General features: G+C 42.6%; 1 protein-coding gene across 2 annotated transcripts; it reads left to right on the plus strand.

The window, feature by feature from the left end:
• The first annotated feature begins 2,956 nt into the window (after nucleotides 1–2,956).
• On the plus strand, nucleotides 2,957–19,771 carry caprin1a (cell cycle associated protein 1a). 2 transcript variants are annotated; one of them, XM_017700675.2, is made up of 19 exons: nucleotides 2,957–3,115; nucleotides 3,628–3,774; nucleotides 4,133–4,195; nucleotides 6,232–6,318; nucleotides 6,434–6,687; nucleotides 6,782–6,864; nucleotides 8,416–8,598; nucleotides 8,687–8,739; nucleotides 8,829–8,912; nucleotides 9,006–9,191; nucleotides 9,282–9,372; nucleotides 10,129–10,190; nucleotides 14,161–14,271; nucleotides 14,389–14,517; nucleotides 15,394–15,547; nucleotides 15,656–15,859; nucleotides 15,962–16,068; nucleotides 17,595–17,655; nucleotides 19,246–19,771. In XM_017700675.2, the coding sequence occupies exons 2-19, from the start codon at nucleotides 3,628–3,630 to the stop codon at nucleotides 19,308–19,310; spliced, it is 2,124 nt and encodes a 707-aa protein (XP_017556164.1). In that variant the 5' UTR covers nucleotides 2,957–3,115; the 3' UTR covers nucleotides 19,311–19,771. The 2 variants fall into 2 exon arrangements, with proteins under 2 accessions (XP_017556164.1, XP_037401441.1); XM_037545544.1 differs by lacking the exon at nucleotides 14,389–14,517.
• Nucleotides 19,772–19,990: the final 219 nt, after the last annotated feature.

The following is a 19,990-nucleotide window of genomic DNA, read 5'->3' on the forward strand; positions in this document are numbered from 1 at the left end:
TTTGACCCCATTTACACCTGGTCACTTCATGTGACTAGTGTCTGGATTGTATACTAATAAGATTTTAGCCACACACATTTTCACTTGGCAGTCAGACTGGAATCTGATTGCTGTGTATATGTAAATCTGCTTGTTACGTGGCGACCAATTACCAGTTGTTTATCGAGGCAGCCTCTTCCGGTGCTATGCTGAAGCTGGTTTTGTGTCTGTCCATATTGCTTTTAAGCAGTTTTGTCCTATCCCCAGCCATGTCTGTCCTCCCTGACTGTCTTTTCCACAGACACGGATCACACACCCAGTGATGCACTGCATTAGGAGTTTCAGTTGTAGTAGGAGGGCCTTTGGTTCCTGAATGTGTCTTGGAGAGATGGATGTGTTTACACTGCTATAACATGTGGCTCAAATGTTGTTCGGATCTCCTCCTGAAGTGGTTTGAGTGATCAGATCTGTTTTGAATTGAGTGATATCTCTATTTAAATGCATCTTAGGTGTTTACAATTTATGTGGCCTCGGTTAGTCAGAATAGGTAATAACGTCTCCAGCACCACCATACTGAGCACCGGCAGACCTCAGGGGCAAAAATGATGAGTCAGCGTACACGTGCAGCGGCTAATGGACTGGTGTGGAACCAACAACCTGTCTCTGATTGTGGACAGAACTAATGGTTGTTGACTTCCGAAGAGTGTGAGGTGACCTCCCCCCATTGAACATCACTGCCTTTGCTGTGGAAATTGCTAGGAGCACCAAGTTCCTCGGTGTCCACATCACAGAGAACCTTACCTGGTCCTTCAATACCAACTTGACAGCAAAGAGAGCCCAGCAGCGCCTCTATTTCCTGCCCCCTCCCATCCTCACCATGTTCTACAGGGGGACTGTGGAGAGCATTCTGAGTTAGGGTTGCAAGACCTTACAGCGTATAATGAGGACAGCTGAGAAGATCATTGGGGTCTCTCTCCCCTCCATCATGGACATCTACACCACACATTGTATCCGTAAAGCCACCAGCTGTGTGAACGACTCCATCCATCCCTCACATGGACTTTTCATACTGCTGCCATCTGGCAGAAGGTACCAGAGCATCTGTGCCACCACTGCCAGACTCTGCAACAGCTTTGTTCCCCAAGCAGTCAGGTTTTTAAACTCAAAAGGACTGAACTAAACCCCCTTTGACTGATTTAAGAACTTTAAGTAGGGTGAACTCAAGTTGAGTTCACTCAAGAAAAGCAGTGTAATCAGATAAATCAGTTACCTTATCATTTTAGGTTCAGCTGCCTTTCATTTTCATCAGTGTATGTTTAATAATGTAGTGAAGATGATGTGTGAAACAGTGAACAGTGAAATTTGACATGAAATTTGTTTTGAACCGTGTAGCTGATCACTACAAACAAACAAACTCAAACAAACATACCATACTGTGTAAAAGTCAGACTGCGCTTTGTCTGGAAATGACATTTCCAGACAAAATGACCATTAAGTACAAGCTATTCATGACATAAGGAATGCTTGAGGAAGGAGAAATAAGTGAAAATACAGGACATTACTAAACTTGAGTTCAAAAATGTATGAAAGAAATCACTGGTGGACAGTAACTAAGTACATGTAATTAGTTTCTGTACTTAAGTAGTTTTTTTGTGGATCTGTACTGAAGTTTTTCCATTCTGGGTGACTTTTTACTTTCACTCCACTACATTTCAAAATTAAATATCTGACTTTTTCCTCCACTACATTTTGAGAAATCTGTTGTTCCTTTTGGTTTCTGTGTGTATAAAAACTTAACACGTCAAAACAAAAGAAGAGCAAAGCAAGAACACCAATCAGGGCACAGTGGTCACTTTGTTTTGCGCTTGTTTTGACCTGTTGGTCATACCGACCCACTGCAGCACACGGTTCAACATCAGTGCAGCAGCATAAATTTTGGGAGAGTCTATTCAACATCAATGATGAACTAACCTAACTTTGTGTAAATAGAGTAGAATATAGAAATATGTCCACATATGCAGTTGTGACTGATGCGTCTTTTGTCTGAATTTATACAAATATCATTTCATTTTATAGTAAATTATTTTTTTGCTGGTTTATGTTTATGAACAGAGACCTACAGATCAACATAGTAAAGGAAACTCATTTGTGATCCTGAGTTTAAAGCTTTAAAACTTTAACTTGTCACTACGTTGTAAGTAAATCTTAAACTGAAACTTTGCTTGTTTGTAAAAGTGATTTCAGAGCCATTCAGATCTACCTGATGGAAACTGTTTACCTTCAGTGTTTTGTGCTTATGATCATTTTAATAAACATCAGCAACACTAATTAATGACATTCTATTAAAAGACTGGTTTTCCAAGAGAGACACTGGAGGATTTTCACCTAAAATGAGTTCATGAAGTGAGTCTTGTTTAAAAAATGATAACAGGACATTAGAGCCATAATTGTTTTAGTACTTTTACTTTTGATACTTAAGTACATTTGAAAGTAAATACTTTAGTACTTTTACTCAAGTGGAGGTCTAAAGGGAGGAACTTCTACTTTTACTGGAGTAATATTGTACATGGTTTGTGTAACGTTACTTCATCCACTACTGAAAATACCTGCACAGTACCTTACGCTACCTTTCTAACAGTGTAAGCCAGTTTTAGAGGATGTCTATAAAATGTGTGCCTTTCCACGTTTTAAAGAAACTACGTTCGACTGTTTCACCATCATTTCGACAGAAACATCATTAAAAAACGCTGTCATCTTTCTAGAAACGTCTTCGCGTGTTTAACGTTAAATACTGTATAATTTACCAAGTCGATTAAAAAAAACAGACCGGCGCATATCGTTTAAGCATTGCCAGACGGACACAGAAAAAAATGAAATATTACAACACAGTTTGTGTATCGAAGACTGGATTTTATATAAGGACTGTCTCTCCTGAAATGAACTCAGGCGAAGCCAGGCCAGCCCGGCGGGACCATTCAGCCCATATAAATCCTCAACTCGCAATCCGCGATTGTTTAGTCGCCGGTGAGGCCGACGGGGCTGGAGCGTGTCGAGCTGATACACGGACAGTACTTGAGAAAGACAAAGTCGAAGTAAATAGAGAGGTCTGACATCTCTTTTACCACTGAGAGTAAAGGTAAGACGGTACTCTTAGTGGGACAACGATGCCTTGTCTGGCTGTGGCGGCGAGTTGAGCTCACGCTGTGCTACTAGCTTAGCTTAGCTTATTTTAGCTTAGCTTTGTTTAGCCTAGCCTGAGTGGTGCTGGGGTTCCGCTGTAGCTCAGCTCGCCATGAACCGGGCTGGATAACCCGCTGCGGGGACTGCTGAATTCTCCAGCTCTTCCGTCTATTTTGATGCTGGCTAACGTTACTCATCATACAGTTTTACCGATAAACTAGACTGTCCGCAAATAGTAAATCCTTTAAATCGATCATTTGGGCTCGATAAGAGGACAAAAGTAGCGAGGAGGCTGGTTAGCCGTGCAACGTTAGCTCGGTTAGCTTAGCTTATCTAGTCGTCGAACAGAAAAGGGTTGAGCGTGAACCAGAACGATTTTCCTAAATTTAAAAGAACCTGAAGTTGCGTTTAATGTCCGCTTAAAATGTAGTTTGAAATATGTATGGTGAAGTTGCTCTTTGGATCTAGATGCCATCTGCGAGCGTTGGCGACTATGCTGTTCAGTCCTCCAGTCCCGAGCTGGGCTCTGCCCAGACAGCAGGAGCTCCATCCGAGGCCTTGAAGCAAGTCCTGAGCATCATCGAGAAGAAGGTTCGCAACATGGAGAAGAGAAAGGTAGGGTGGTTTTTAGAGATTTTTCTGGTCTTGCAAACATATGCTCATTTGATCACTGGGTTAAGTTTATTGATGGATGGGTGTGTGTGTGTGAGGGAGAGAGAGAGAGGGCAACTAGACTGTCCCCTTTCATTTAAGGGCTTAATTTCTAAAGAGCCTTAGTCTGTGTGCTTGCTGTCCCTTTCATGAGAGCCTCTGTTGGATAGATGGGGATACTAGCTTGTCTTAAATTTCACCACAAACATAATGAAGCTTAATGTCAACATTTTCTGTGGTTCATTAATTGTAATGTTTAATATTTAATCAGCTCTTGAATGTCCTTTACCTGACCATTAATGTAATCATTCATTATTTTCAGTCCAAGCTGGAAGACTACAAAGCAAGGAAGAGCAATGGCGAGCGGCTAAATCAGGATCAGCTGGTTTGTATTAAACTGTTTTAGACAGACCTTTAGTGCTGGCTGTTATTCTGCCGTAGATCAATTCCACATTGAAGAGAAGGGCCGCACAGTGTATTTTTGAGTGTCTAATTGTTGCAGTGTCATTGTAAAGGTGGTGGTCATCATTCTAAGTACAGACCTGAACAGCACATCAGCATCTGCAGTTAGAACAGTGGTTCTGAAAAAATGAGAACTCTCTCAAATCCAAATCATTGAGGTGCTGAAAGATCAGAGGGGTCAGAGGCTAAAAGTTGTTCTTGTTTTGACTTTGTACCGTAGCACTGTGGATTTTACATAAAAAAAAAATCATGGATATAATGTGAATTTCCCTCCTATGGGACTAATAAAAGATCATCTTATCTTGAAGTAATGAGTAATAGCTTTATCTTACATACATATTGAGTGAGTTGTATAGAAATTTCTGCTGCGTATCTCCCCCAACCCCATGTGGGACAACCGTCAACATGGACAAACGAATGTGGCTCTACTTTATTTGGATAGACCTCCTATAGATTATCTGCAGGTGTTGAAAATGTTTAAGAAAATATCTGGTGAAACTCTCTGACTTTTAATGACTAGGATTAGGGCTTGGGTTAGGGTTTAGCTCAGGATTAGGTGTAATGTTAAGCTTAAGATGCATTAGAAGCATCTAAGATGTTTGTGTTGAAGTTGCGAAAAAGTAGCATTCTGGAATCGCCCTGTAAAGCTGGAAGTAGTCATTTAAAATTCAGAAGTGTTGGGTAAGATTTTTGTGACATTGTACGTCTCTACACGTTAACAGGCTGAAAAATGTGGTCTGGATCAATGTTTAGATCTCAAATGCAAAATTGATGTTATACTGATGAAGCTATGATGACAATAGTAAATAATTCAGTTACATCCTCAGACACATCCTTCACCAAACATTGCCTGTCTTGTCTTTGAATTCTCCTTTGAGTCATCATCAGGTTTGTCTAAAGCACTGCCAGCATTATGAAATGTCTAATTGCATGCAACATGTAGAAGGTTGTTTCCACCAGAGTGGTCTTAAACTGTAGCTTTAAGGTTAGGATTAGGGCCATGTTTAGAGTTGGGGAAATAAAAGGTAAATGTAATTGAAAATAAATTAAATGCAAGGAATGCGTCTTCTAGCGTGGTCTGTCCAAATTAGGGATGTCTGACTGCCAGTGTTGACTGAGTGGCCAGTGTTTTGGATACTGAAATCACCATTTGTGTGTTTTCACCTTACTGTGATGTAAGAAAATATACACACCTACTTTCTAGGAAAATGCACATTTTATGTTTTAACAAGACTTTAAATATGGATATTTTGCTTATGTTTGAGTACATAGTGTATCGTGCATTGATGCCAAGAATGAGCACGTTGTTGAGGACATGCGTAGCTAGTGTAGCTGACCTTGGTTAGTTAGGTCCAAAAACTGAGATTTTTTTTTTTTTTGGGCAAAGACTTGTGTTGCATTATTGTCCACTGGAAGAGAAAAGCCATTCTAGTACTGAAAAAGAATAGTATCGATTAGAATCCATACAAGTGTATCAATCGTATTGACTGTCTCATTAATTGTTTAGTGACAGTTTCATTTAATTTAGAACCATTTTGCCAACTTTTTTTCCCCCTCACATTGGAATCAGACCTCTGCATTTAACCCATCTGTACAGTGAAACACCCATATGCATGCGCACTAGTGAACACACACTAGGGGGCAGTGAGCACACTTGCCTCGAGCAGTGGGCAGTCCTATCCATGATGCCCGGGGAGCAATTGGGAGTTGGGTCCCTTGCCCAAGGGCACTTAAGTCTTGGACTGTCAGCCGAGGGGATCGAACTGGCGACCTTCTGGTCACATCCAACACGTTAAAGTACAGAACCAAAAATGACTGTCCAATTTCTTGAGTTTGTTCTTTTTATTTTAGCTGTGCCATGAAGAAATATCAGGCTATATTTAGCAACTTGATGTCTATCTAAAACATGCTGTTTCATATGAATTATATGTATTCATCTGATCTGTTTTGTGTCTTTAGGACGCCTTGTCCAAAGCTCAGGAGGTGTCAAATAACTTGGAGTTTGCTCGGGAGCTGCTGAAGAACTTTACGTCTTTGAATATTGAGGTATGTTTTGGCTAAAGCTCTAGGGTTTTGTTTTTTTTTTTTTTTGTCATCACAGCTTTGTTTTGAGTGGAAGAGCATTTAGATACCTGACTTCCCTTGTTGGGTTCTCCCATAGATCCAGAAGGCAGTGAAAAAGACAGCGCGGCGGGAGCAACTTAAGCGGGAGGAGGTGGAGAGACAGCGACTGAAGGCAGTGCTTGAGGTGCAGTATGTGTTGGACCAACTGGGTGAGGAGAGCGTCAGGCAGGAGCTGAGGCAGGCTGTCGGAAGTGGCAGCGGGGACGAAGGACCTCTGCTCTCTGAGGCTGAACTCACTGGCCTTGATGAGTTCTACAAGTTGGTTGGCCCTGAGCGAGACCCCAACATTAGGTGTGGCAGTAAGGAGTTTGCTGATGTGTGCTGTCTTTATTGCAAACACTTTTAAAAGACAATGAACTTCATGTAAATGTTATTTTCATTTCAGGTTGACTGATCAGTTTGAGGAGGCATCTGTACATTTGTGGGAGCTCTTGGAAGGAAGGGACAAAGCTGTGGCTGGAACCACATGTAAGTGAAAAATGTTTTTCCTGCAGTGCTTTAAGTATTGCATGCTAATGCTGATCATTTCTGTGAGTTTGCTCTTGAAATGGGGTCAAAGAAAGAATTGCACTATAGGAGACCATCCATCATCAGGCCTGCCTCTGAGCAGTGATGCTCTGCTTCAGCACTGCTACATCTGAGGCCGCAGAGGGCCAGCTGTGTCTCTAGTTGCTTCGCTGGCTTGAGTCAGCAACTGGGCATTCTGCCCAGGGCCTGCTCAAAGCCCCTCAGCTAGGGGCATCATTGATGGATGGAACCTCAGAGCATGAGTCACTCCTGAACCCTCCCTGCTGTAGGCCATGCGTGATCTTTACTTTCTACAGGGACAAATAAGCCTGCATGGAAAAAGAACAAAATATTTACCTTGCCGGACAGTTCAAGAAATAGTGTGGTGTCTTGCTGGATAATGATGTTTTTAGCCATTATATAAATCCCATAGCATATTAATGACTGGTCAAGAACATTTTTGGGACCTTTTTTCTTGGTTTGGTTCAGTACCACACATCTGGCTTTCAGAAATTGCAACACTAATTACATTACTTTGCTCTCTGCATTATTGAAAAGTTTAATTTCATAATACTGGACAGAATGGAAAACGGGTTATCATTGCTTTTTTTTTTTTTTTTTTTTTGTAAACAAGCCAGCTCTCCTGAGGGACCACAGGAAGAGTAGTTTGTACAGCGAGATTTTCCCCTTCTGATGCATCTTGACAGTGGAATTAAATTTTAAAATGCTGCAAGCGTTTGAAAGGCTACTCTTGCCAACAGCCAAGGCAGTATGTAGTTTATGTAGAAATGGCTAAATGGTTGAGCTGTTTTTGGCTAAGGCTTGCTGGGTATTGTACTGAGAAATTGCTTATTGACAATACAAAGTTGTGAATTCTGTCAAACCAATGAGGCTGAGGTACGCAACATTACACACATCATGAAATGCTAGATTTAAAAGGGAGTTCCTCTTATTTTTAAAATCTCCATAGTTTAATTGTGGTCATTCAGAGTGATTTGATTTGAAATGGGGCATTGCTGAGAAATTAGAGGTGGTGAATGGAACCAAGGGTTGTAATGTGCAAGTAAAATTTAAGCAATCTTTATGGAGCATTCCCAATCAGTAGTGAACCTACATATTTTCAGTCTTTATATGGAATATTGGTAATGGGTGCACAACACCTGTCCTGAAGGTGTCCAGCACAGTTTGGAGGTTTCCCTGCTCTAACACACCTACTTAACCTGGCAATTCATTCTTTTTTTTATTTTTTTTATATATATATATAATTACACATACATACACACACTCACACTTTTTAAACTTAATTTATTGTACAGAGACGGATAAGGGATGCCTGGCAGGCTGCTGAGAATTGGAAAGTGCTCTGACTAACCCTGCTGAGTTGTTTTAAAGGCTTGTCCTTGCTCAATTAGGATTGTGAAAGTGAAGGAAGCACAGCAATTGGAAATGGTGCCATTATTTAGCACTAATCACAGTCCCTTTTTTCTCAAATTGGTACTTACGGTTTTATAGATAAAGCCCTTAAGGAAACCCTGGACAAGATACTGCTAAGTGGATACTTTGACCGGGCACAGACGCATCAGAATGGAGTGTGTGAGGAGGAGGAGGATGAGGAGGAGCAGCAGCAGCAGCAGCAGCAGCAACAGCCTGCTCCTGCAGAGTCCTCTGAGAGTGAGGAGCAGCCAGCAGAGCCAGGTGTCAATGATCATCCTTCGCATACCTACAGAGCCGTTATTGGTAGATCAGGTGGTAAATCTTGTTTGACCTTTGTGTCTTGTTACAGAGGGGTCTGTCACTCAAGAATTCACGGAGACCATTGAGGTGGAAGCAACAGAGGTAAGCATTTTTTGGTACATTTAAAAATAAAAATATTCTGCGCAGTAATGATTTGCCTTTGTGCTTAACAGCCCTTGGTTTCGTTGCAGTTCATAAACCGACAGTTCATTCCAGAAGCTGCATACACCAGTACTGACAAAGAACAAGGAGGAGAGTGGGGTGTGAGCTCTGAGGTGAGGCCTTTCTTTGCTGAAAGTTTATAATGGGGCCCTTAGTCACTGGACCTTGTTATTGTATAAGCATTTACCCAACACTGTCCATTGCAGGTTGTAAGCTCCCTCCAGCAACAGCAGCAGCAGCGACCACCTTCAGCGATGAGCCCAGCTCTGGTCAGCTCAGAGGCTCATGCGCTGAACCCTGTGCTCCCTCCTCCTGCAGCTGATCCTTTAGTCAGGAAGCAGGCAGTGCAAGACCTAATGGCACAGATGCAGGGCACCTACAACTTCATGCAGGTCTGCGGCTAAAGCTGTTTGCTCAATGTTGTACCAGGGTTATTGCACCACGTTTGTTTTAACATGCATGGATGTTTGCCTGGGTTGCAGGACTCCATGCTAGAGTTTGATGGACAGTCCTTGGATCCTGCTATTGTATCAGCTCAGCCTATGAAGTCTGCACAGATGGTCTGTGCTCCAGGTAAGGTGGACATTTTGCTTATTTCCCTTTAATATGGTTGACAAGACACTGTTAACAGGGTTTTTCCTGGCTCAGAAAGAGATGGAGGTGGTTCCGTCCTGATCATACGCATAGTATATTTTAGGTGATCTAATAATTATATAACAAATATTTATTTGATTTGTTTGTAATTTGGTGTAAAGCTGCTACTCAGGGTTGTAATTGTTTCTCTAGGCAAGTTAAATATTCTCTTCCCTCCAGTCTCACGGACCTGTTTACTTTTATTTAATAATTCAGCCACTTCGTTATTTTCAGCTGAAAATACATGCGTACACCTTTGTAAAACTATTTTACACACACACACACAAAGTGGAACATGCTCACTGGTTTGTAATGAGTAAATGGCACAAAACTTTGAACAGCCATTAATTTCTTGTATGTGTACTGCATACCTGTAACATATCTAGAAGTTGCTCTCGGTAGCATTAGTGTAGCGTCAGTGGGCAGTTCTACGAACGAAACACCGCTGCTTTAAGATCAGCTGAGTACCAGTCATTGCTCACTGTGCAGGGGTTGCCTACCTCAGTAGGATCTTGGTGTCCTCATAGGTAGTTACAGCCATGCATTTACCTCTTCCCTTGTTTAGTAGCGCCTTTCGTGGTATACTGCTGATTCCGAAACCTTGAGGCAACCACCATATAATTCTCTGTGCGGGGAAAACCCCTGATTGTTACTAGACATAAGTCTCATTATGCTCACCTGTGGTTTGTCTTGCAGCTCATACAGAATCCAGACTCCCTCAACACAACACAGTTCCTGTACATCCAGAACCTACACAAGTAAGTAGTATCTGATTAGGATAGTGGGGACCCCTCAGGGCCTTCTAGGTCTTCAGAGCAGGCCTGATTTCTGTTAAATAATTATATCCTTATTCAAGCTCTTGTATTTAAAGCAAGTGGTGTTATGTGGTTATTTCATTGTAGTGCTTAACAAGAGAGAACAGACTTTGCTCTAAAGAATGAAATGGCCAAGTTCACTCTCCCATTGGTTAGGACTTGAGGAGCTGACCTGAAGGACTAACTTGTCAGATTAACCACTAAGATAATTGGGGACTAACTGTGGATTCAGCCAATCACATTGATTTCCAACGGGTGCGGCGAAGGTCAATTTATGCCTTCTGAAGGTCATGCACGTTTTGTCTACTGAGAAGCAGGAGTCTGTTTACACTTTGCATTTACGAGTTTCCTGACTGGATTGTATCTGGATATTCTCTCTCCTTCCATTTATGCCTTTCACTAAAGTGTCCCCTGTCTGATTTTTACGTTCCCCACCTGAACGTAAAATAATGTTTTGGCGGCACAGCGGGTAACTGCAGCGGCCCCTTCGGGAACAGCAAAACAGTCCTTTTACCTTATTTATGTATTTTATTTATTTATTGTTTAGTATCTGTCGTGTAACCCAACAAAAACTAAATATCATGACTGCTTCCAACAGTGCTAGCATCTACTATCACCAGTGCCTGCTACAACTGAGACGTCAGCCACAATCTGTGCTTCCAAACAAACTCTGGGAAGAGCTGCGTGAGCTAGGGCTGCTACGATCCACAGTTCTGCGTGAGCCTGCAGTTCAAAAGCAATGCACGTGAAGGTAGTATCGAGGCAAGCGACCCAGGGTGCATGCTGAACTAATGGCTAATCTCAGACGACCAGCCTTTCCATCGCTTCTTCTCTCAAACATTTGTTCCTTGGAGAATAATCTGGACTACCTCCAGATTCAGCGGGCTACCCAGCACGAGTTGTGTTTTTACAGGGGTGTGAACGACGAGCTCCACTCCAGATTTGGCCGCTCAGCTCGACGGCCTGTTGTGCTTCCGTGCAGATAGAGACGCTGAGCTATGCAGCAAGACTCGAGGTGGGGGACTGTTTTTACATCAACACTGAATAGTGTAAAAACATGGTGCTAGTCTCTAGTCGCTGCTCACCTCTGGATCTTGCGATGGTCAGAGCGAGGCCATTTTATTTGCCAAGAGAGCTGACTGCAGTGTATATAGCTCCCAGTGCTAGTTCTAATGCAGCATTGAATGAGCTGTACAGCGCCATCAGCAAAACACGTTCCCAGACGGGCTGTCCAACCATGCTAATCTGGTGTTTCAACCATGCTAATCTGAAGTCGGTACTCCCCAAATTTCACCAGTATGTGGACGGGGGGGGCTAACGTTGTGGATCTTGTTTACTTATATTCTTTGTGTGTACGGGGGCGAGCCCCGCCCCCGCTACAGCTACTCGGACCGCATTTCTGTGATGCTCATTTCAGCATGCAGGCCGCTCATCGGACGTGCCGAACCAGACCAGAAGCAAGTGACAACCTGCCCGCCAGGAGCTCTTTGCTCTTCAAGACAGTTTTGAGCACACTAAGTGGGAGATGTTCAGAAAAGCGGCAACCTCTGGTGACTCCATTAATCTGGAGGAGTATACAGAATCAGTGACTGGCTACATTAACAAGTGCATTGATATTACTGTCTCCAAACTTGTCACAACTTGCCCAAGCCAGAAACCATAGCTGTACAGCTGCACATTCTTCTGAGAACCTTTTGACAAGGCTTTCAAGTCAAGGGACAAAGCAAGCCTCAGGATAGCTAGAGCCAAGCTTTCCTGGGCCATCAAAAAGGCTAAGCGTGCCTACTCAACGAAAATCCAATAACTTTCACAACACTGCTGACACATGGTGCATGTGGCAGGGCATCCAGTCCATCACCAACTACGTCACCTCCACCTGCTTGTGATGGTGATGCCTCCCTTCCAGACGCTCAGTTTGAAGCACAGAACAGCACGACCGTGAACAGGTACCATCTGTCCACAGCAGATGTGTGGAGAACTCTACACATTCAACCTAAGAAAAGCACCAGGATCCAACAGCATACTGGCTGGCTGATGTTCTCACAGACACTTTAAACATCTCTGAGCACTGCAGTCGTTCCAACATGCTTCAAGTCTGCCATCATCCCTGTGCCGAAGTCTCCAGTGTCCTGCCACAGACTACTGTTCCCGTTGTGCTCACTCCCATCATGAAGTGCTTAGAGAGGCTGGTCATGAGGCACACTAAAGACTAGCTATCTCCTTCACTGCACCCACTGTGATTTTGCATATCGCACCATCCGTTCAACAGACGACACTACACTCCACCTGGCTCTCACCCACCTGGCTCTCACCCACCTGTACAATAAAGGCACCCGTGTCAGAATGCTGTTCATAGACTTCAGTTCAGCATTTAACACCATCCCTCAGCAGCTGATTGGAAAACAGCCTGCTGGGCCTGAACGCCTCCCTCTGTAACTGGGTCCTGGATTTTCTGACTAAGATCTGTTAGGATGGGCAATAACATCTCCAGCACCACCATACTGAACACCAGTGCCCCTCAGGGCTGTGTGCTTAGTCCACTGCTGTTAACTCTGCTGTCTCATGACTGTACTGCAAAGTACAGCTTGTAACCACATTTTGCTGATGACACGACTGCGGTGGCTCAGCAAGAATGACGAGTCAGCGTCCAGAGAGGAGGTGCAGTGGCTATCGGACTGGTGCGGAACCAACAACCGGTCTCTGAATGTGGACAAAACTAAGATGGTTGTTGACTTACGAAGAGAGTGAGGTGACCACCCCCCCGTATTCTTACCAGCAGGTGTAGTCTTACCTGCTGCTTGGCACTAGACACATGTTTTTGTGCTCACAATTCTTGTATGCAGCATAATGAAAAATGCATTCAGGTTTACACTGAAACATGGTCATGATCCATCTCTGACCACCTCAGAAGTAACCAGGATGCATTATCAGCGGATCATGTTTACACCTGGCTTTTGTGTTCAAGTGAAATGAGTGTGATCCCACATGTCGATGCCAGGCCTTAGCATGCCCTGTGAATGGCAGACTGGCCAATACCATTCCAGTCAGATGTTGGAACTGGGAAAACAGCAGCAGCAACTCTAGGCCAGCTTCAGATAAAACATGGAATATTGGGCTAGGTTCACATTACCAAGTTGAAGTGGCACAAATCTGATATTTTGTGCCCTAATGGGGCATCCTGCAACGCTGTTCTCTGTGGTCCAGGACCGGATACGTGTACAATGGTGTATCTTTGGCTATGTTCACATTACCAGGTTGAAGTGGCACAAATCTTAATTTTATTTATTTTGCCCTAATGTGACTCATCTGATCTTTTCCAATCCGACCTGAGCCACTTCCGTATGTGCTCCTAGATCGGACACGTATCCGATTCGTGGCCATTCGACCTTAATGTGACATTCGGATGTCCCCCCAACACCCCCATCCCCTCGCTGTGCTTGCACCTTCTTTGTGTTGTACCATTGGCTGCAGCGCTGAACAGACACTAAAGCCTACAATGGAAAAGCAGCTCATCTTCCTTTTTTCACCTTCATCTCACTCTAATAATGAAGCTTAGAGATGATCAGAGTAAATTTTGTTCTGCTTGTTAGTTTGTTTGCTGATGCACGTTCATTCACGTGACATTACTGAAGGATGTGCATGTGCGGGTCATTTCAGGACGCCGGTTCATTCGGTTATGACTGAGTCACTTGCCAAACAAGTGTGAACCATTGTCAGAGATCTGATTTGATAGTCTTACTGGCTTCAGATGTCTGTTTTAATCTAGAACAGCGTAACACTTAATGTGAACTGTTATTAGTTTAGCATTGACAAAATACTAGAAGCCTATAGGGATGCTAGCAGAAATAAGGATTTTTAGATGTTAGAAATAAAAAAAAAAAAAAATGTTCCTCTCTCATCTTATGCCATATAGGTTCCCATGGTTTCTCCTCCTGCTGAAGCATATGCCTCCACACCACCTCTCTACCAGCCCACCCACAGCTCAGACCCCCGGCCAACTAGCGATGCCATCGACCCTCTTCAGGTAAAAAAAAAAAAAAAAATCCACTATTCAGTTTTTGCATGGATAATTGTTCATGGATCCTGGATCTGTGGGTGGAGGGGGGGAACCATGTGTGTTGATCCGTTGCCCATTCCCTAGGTGTCCATGCCCCTGTCGTCTGAGCAGCCCCCTGCCCCTTCCTCCCAGCCTCAGGTCTTTCAATCTGTCTCCAAACCCCTCCACAGCGGCATCAACGTTAACGCAGCACCATTCCAGTCCATGCAAGCGGTAGGCCTCAACCCTTCAGCCTAGGCTTCTCACTCATCCTTCTGCACAGCTACTATTCATGCCTGCTCTGTTTGTCATGCCATGTCATATTATACTGTTAGTGGGGTGGGTTTAAAGTTTTTTTTTTTTTTTTCCTGTGCTTTGCTTTTTATTTTGATTTGGAGTGGTTCATTTTGTGCAAGAAGCATCAACTTGACTTGTGCTTCTGCTTTTTTTTTTTTTTTTTTTTTTTTTTTTTTTTCCCCTTCCAAACATATAATTGTACACTGATCAGGCATAACAAGGAGGTGGTCATGATGTTTCTATGCTCATTGTCCACTTTATCAGCTCCACTTACTATATAGGATGTTTTGTTGTTCTACAGTTACAGAATGTAGTCCATCTGTTTATCTGATACTTTATTAGCGCCCCCCCCCCCCCCCCCCCTTTACCCTCTTCCTCAGTATTACTTGCAGTGCTGAGAATGATCCACCACCCAAATAGTACTTGCTCTGTGAGGGTCCATGGGGGTCCTGACCACAGAACAACAGTAAAAGGGGGTAACAAAGTATCAGAGAAACAGATGGACTACAGTCTGTAACTGTAGAACTACAAAGTGCACCTATATAGTAAGTGGAGCTGATAAAATGGACAATGAGCTTAGAAACAAGGAGGTGGTCATGTTATGCCTGATGGGTGTCTGATCATTGACTGCTGCCACCAGTTAGAACAGTACAGCTCACAGCACAGTGTTGTTGGGGCATCATCGCGCGGAGTGGGGGGCGGGTTCGGGCTGTCTTATTCTAACTCTTTCTACAGTGGAAATTTGCCCAAAGATGGCTAGTGTTGTGAAAGTCAGGCCTGATATCAAAAGGGTATTTTGTATCCCACTCCTAGGTGTTTAATCTGAATGCCCCAGTTCCTCCGTCAAATGATATGGACTCTCAAAAAATGTCCAGCCACTACCAGAGTAGCTACAGCCCAGGCTTCAGCAGCCAGTCCACCCATTCGGTAGAGCAGCAGGAGCTTCAACAGGAACCACTCCAGTCAGGTATGCCCAGGTTGCTTCTGTCTTTAAAAAAAAAAAAAACACTACTCCTTTCATCAAACTAAAAAAGTGAGCTGGTTAGCTAAAGTAGCATTTGCGGTTTCTTGTTAGTGGTTGGAGCATTCCACTCTCAAGACCAAGGCATTCCTTCTTCTGGTGCCCACCAGTCCATACCTCAGCAGCCCTCGGGCCAAGGCACAGGCTTTGGCCGCCAGACTCAGTCCTTCTACAGTAGCCGAGCTGTGCCACGTGCTGGCCCCAGGAACGCCAGGGGGACTATGAACGGTTACCGAGGCCCATCAAATGGCTTCAGAGGTCTGAGCTGTCTTTTCTCTTAATGTGTGAGTAATGGGTTAGAGAGAAATAAAGTAACTCACTGTATTGCAAAGTCTGAGCAGTATTTCTTTTGCTTTGTAGGTGGATATGATGGTTATCGCCCTCCCTTCCCCAACACTCCCAATACTGGATATGCGCAAACCCAGTTCAGCACTCCACGAGACTACTCCAGCAGCACCTATCAGAGGGTGAGCACTCATTACGCTAAATAATTTGATCTGTTTGTCAATGACTCCTTTTTATAATTTTTCATTGCACAATATATTTAAAAATCCTACTGTGCTGTCTTTCAGTAAGAAACAGCTGGAGACACTCATGTTTACTCAATTGTTAATTGTAAAAATAATCACAGGGTTTTTTGTGAGTCTTGGTCATAAAGTAGATTTGGTAAAATTAAGGTTGGAAAATCTTTTTTTTTTTTTTTTTTTTTTTTTTTTTTTTTTTTTTTTTTTTATTAAACCATTAGATTTATTAAATTGATGTCCATGTGAGGCAAATCTAAATGTCTCATATTGACTAAGGTATAATGAGCTTTATCCACGTCAGGTTTATGTGCGGCCTAATAATCCGTTCATAATTTGAATGATGGTTCAATCGGAATGGAATACGTCCATGTAAACACCTCAGTGAGAATAGACTAGTCTGAGGCTATTCAGAATACAGTTTCTATGCGATTGATCAAGGTGGGTAATCCTGTAAATAATCCGTTAAACAGAAGAATCAATGTAAAAGCCTGTGTCTGATTACATTCCCTATCGGAAAGTTTAAGTCCATGACACGACATGTGCAGTATAGTGAGTTTATACCGTTCAACATGTCAGAGCAGAAATTGGTCTGCAGAGGAGACCAAGTTTATGCTCTGATCTTTAAAAGATGACGGTGGGACGGACATCCAGCTTGTCTCAACACAATGTCTTCCTCTCGACCTTCTTTAAGAAGGCCTGACATTTTAAAGCAATTATAAACATAAGCACTGCTCACTGCTGCTCATCTCACTCTGACTGGACCTTACTTGATGTTTGTTGTCATGGTAACATCTGCACTAAGTGGGTCTCCACACATGCAGGTCACTTTGGATGCAATAACTTGTAGTGGGCATGTAAACTTTTTAATAGATGGAGAGACAGAATTCACCCACTGCTAATTCTTGTTTGAATTTTCCAGTTCCACCTTAAATAGTCCAGCTGTTCTGACACCTGAAGTGCCAGAATATAACTGCTGCACCATTTAAGGTGGAACGGGAAAGTTGCTAGCTAGCTACCTAGCACGCTGCTAGTGATAGTTTATTCACTTACTTTTTTTCTTTTTATTGCTTATGAAGAAAGCTACCCTAAAACATTGAAACGACATTAAACTAATACTACAATGGTTATTGTAATTTTTTTAATGGAGAAAATGCTTGCATTTGGAAGTGAGCCTAAAACGGAGCGCTAAGGGCTCAGTGGTAGGGTCAAGGGGTGAAATGGGATTTGGCCTTAGTATCAGCTGTTGCTTCATATTAAATAAGTGAAAACCACTGAAGACATGAGGATCATAGTCATGCAACATGTTTTTTGCTGTATGGAGGTTCTACAGTATGGAGGTTCTACAGATCTGATTTTCAGTCTGTATATGCTAGCAGTTTATAAAGTCACTGATTTCATGTTCAAGAATGTTTGGTTTGTTTTTAATTTCTCAATTTATCCCTGCCCTCCCCCCCCCCCCAACCCAACAGGAAGGATATCAGCCGAGCTTCAAGAGAGGAGCTGCCCAGGGACCTCGAGGTAGCTCTCGAGGTAATGCACAAGTGATGCGATCCTAAGCTTTGAGAAGACAAATGTCTTTGGCCACCTTGAACGTTCATTTGTTGAGAATGTTACCCCCTGCCCATATTTTTACTCTTTCTTTCGACATCAGTGGTTTTTCTGTTTGGTTTTTTTTTTCCTTCTTGGCTTATTGATCAAACTAAGCCTACTTTTGGTAGATTTAATATACTTAAACATTTTAAGGAGACACATGCAGAGCTGGAACTGTCAGTATTGTGATTTTTCAGCAAGGTTGTGTTAAAAGCAAATAGATATTCCTGTAAACTTGAAAGATTTTCATTAATTTATTTTTTGTATAAAATAAAATGCAAAAAAATACCTGCCACTGTTGGTCCAAATCCATGGGAGTGTTTGGAATATGCGTTCATGATTTTTGGCCTGTTACACCCCCAACCCCCAAAACCCCCCCCCTCTTTTTGGTTCTTTGATCATTCCCCCCTTCTCCATTTCATTTATAAGGATCTCCCTGCTTCCCTGGCCTTTGTATGCTTATGTCGCTCCTTGAGAGAATGTTTCAATAAAGATGTGTTGCATTACCTGCTTGTCTGCTGCTACTTTTTGCTTTTCATGCTCCAAGAATCTCCACACCTGCCTTGGTAGCTCACTTGGTTTTCTAAAGTGGTGGGTGATCGGTTGTCTGGCTTTGCTACAAAAGACTGGAAGGCAGTTGATTGGCTGGCTTAGCTGTCAGTATTCCCACAGCTTTGCTTTCTTGTCTTTTTGCACTATGTATTGTCCTGCTTTCCAGCAAGGTTAATAAGTGGGTTGAGATTTTCTGTAGTTGTCTGGTAACCCAGTGACTAAAAGATCTCGTTTGCTCTCTGTGTGAGGGGGAATGAGATTTATGGCATTATTCTAATTTCATCACTATAGCCACTTGTCTTTGCTTTCTTAGGCCAGATCAACCAATCTTGCTTGATCAGAAAAATGGTCAATGGTCTTAAAATTGACACAGGACTGGTCTACTTGTAGCCTAGTAAAGCTAAATCCAAGAAACCAGCAACTAGACCATTTCCCTTCCAGAATATCATCAATTTGATATGGATGTCAGTAAATGCAAACTGTTGCACTGCTTACTTGCTTATGATTTATTTCACCTATTTAAGGGTGAACACGGTCCATATCGCTGTTTGTCGGGAGAAAATCATGTCTGAAATGGTAACTTTACAGAAAGAACAAACCTACCTTACTTTTAAAGTTGGTGGAACCAGACTTTTTCCAAGTCATTTTGGATAATTTTAGTCCATCACAATTTTACACACAATGTAAATGGCAAAATATTTTCAAATGTCAAAAACCTGAAATGTTTTCTTCCAACAACAGTGACTTGGTACATGTTCATGTTAGGCTATTTTAGTTATGCATTCCTTTAGATGAAAACTTGAACTTCAAGTCCTGTTTGCTAAGATGAGCTGTTTAGTTGTTTACACAGGTGAGTGGCATTTCATTTAAGACCCTCAAATTGTGTGCACGTAATTTGTGATGGCTGGCTTGCATAACAGATGTGACAACCTCTTTGACCGATGTTGGAAGTAACCTCCTTGTCTGTTTGGGTTCCAGGACGAGGGGGACCGTACAGGCCCAACAGAGGCATGGGCACCATGGCTGTGCAACAGAGCAGCTAACCCCAACCCAAACGATCCCCTCCAACATTCATCATATCACTCTTCTCCTCTCCACCTGTGGCTCCCTGGACTCAACCTGAGCTTGCTCTTGATCTATGTAGCAAGTAAGGACAAAGATGTCAGAGATAGACAACGATTACGAAGCCATACCACTTCTAGCGCTGTATGTTTTAAAGCTTCCCCTCAATCACATGCTGTCGCATAGCCTTAAATCTCTTACGCAGGAACATTTGTGCCTTTTGCTTAATATGGGCCCCTCTTGTTTTGAACCGGACCAGAATAGACAAGGATGCATAAAATATAGCCAAAGGAAGTGTTCAGACAAATGTGAAGAATTAACCATGTACTGTATTGTAAGTTTTTTGTTTTTCCATTTAGTGTATGGGGAAAATCTGCATCGTACTGAATGTGATCGAATGAGTGCTTAATAGAAATTAAATTTCTTTGAGTAGCTGTGTTAATTGTGGTCATTTGCATGATTAATTATAACTCAGCTACACATGAACAAGTTTAGGACAGTAAACTTTTGAAACCCTCCAATACCGTTGGAGTGGTATGTCCACTTTTGTGCTAAAAACAAAAGCAGTGTGTGAATACACTGATCAGGCATAACATAATCACCACCTCCTTGTTTCTACACTCATTGTCCATTTTATCAGCTACACTTACTATATAGGTGC

This window comes from Pygocentrus nattereri, chromosome 15 (genome assembly GCF_015220715.1).
Source record: "Pygocentrus nattereri isolate fPygNat1 chromosome 15, fPygNat1.pri, whole genome shotgun sequence".
NCBI lineage: Eukaryota > Metazoa > Chordata > Actinopteri > Characiformes > Serrasalmidae > Pygocentrus > Pygocentrus nattereri.

Coding starts and splice junctions, on each gene's coding strand:
- caprin1a (XM_017700675.2), top strand. CDS start 3,628: ATGCCATCTGCGAGCGTTGGCGACTATGCTGTTCAGTCCTCCAGTCCC. Junction 8,740..8,828: donor TTGAGGTGGAAGCAACAGAG/GTAAGCATTTTT, acceptor GTTTCGTTGCAG/TTCATAAACCGACAGTTCAT. Junction 9,192..9,281: donor GCACCTACAACTTCATGCAG/GTCTGCGGCTAA, acceptor CCTGGGTTGCAG/GACTCCATGCTAGAGTTTGA.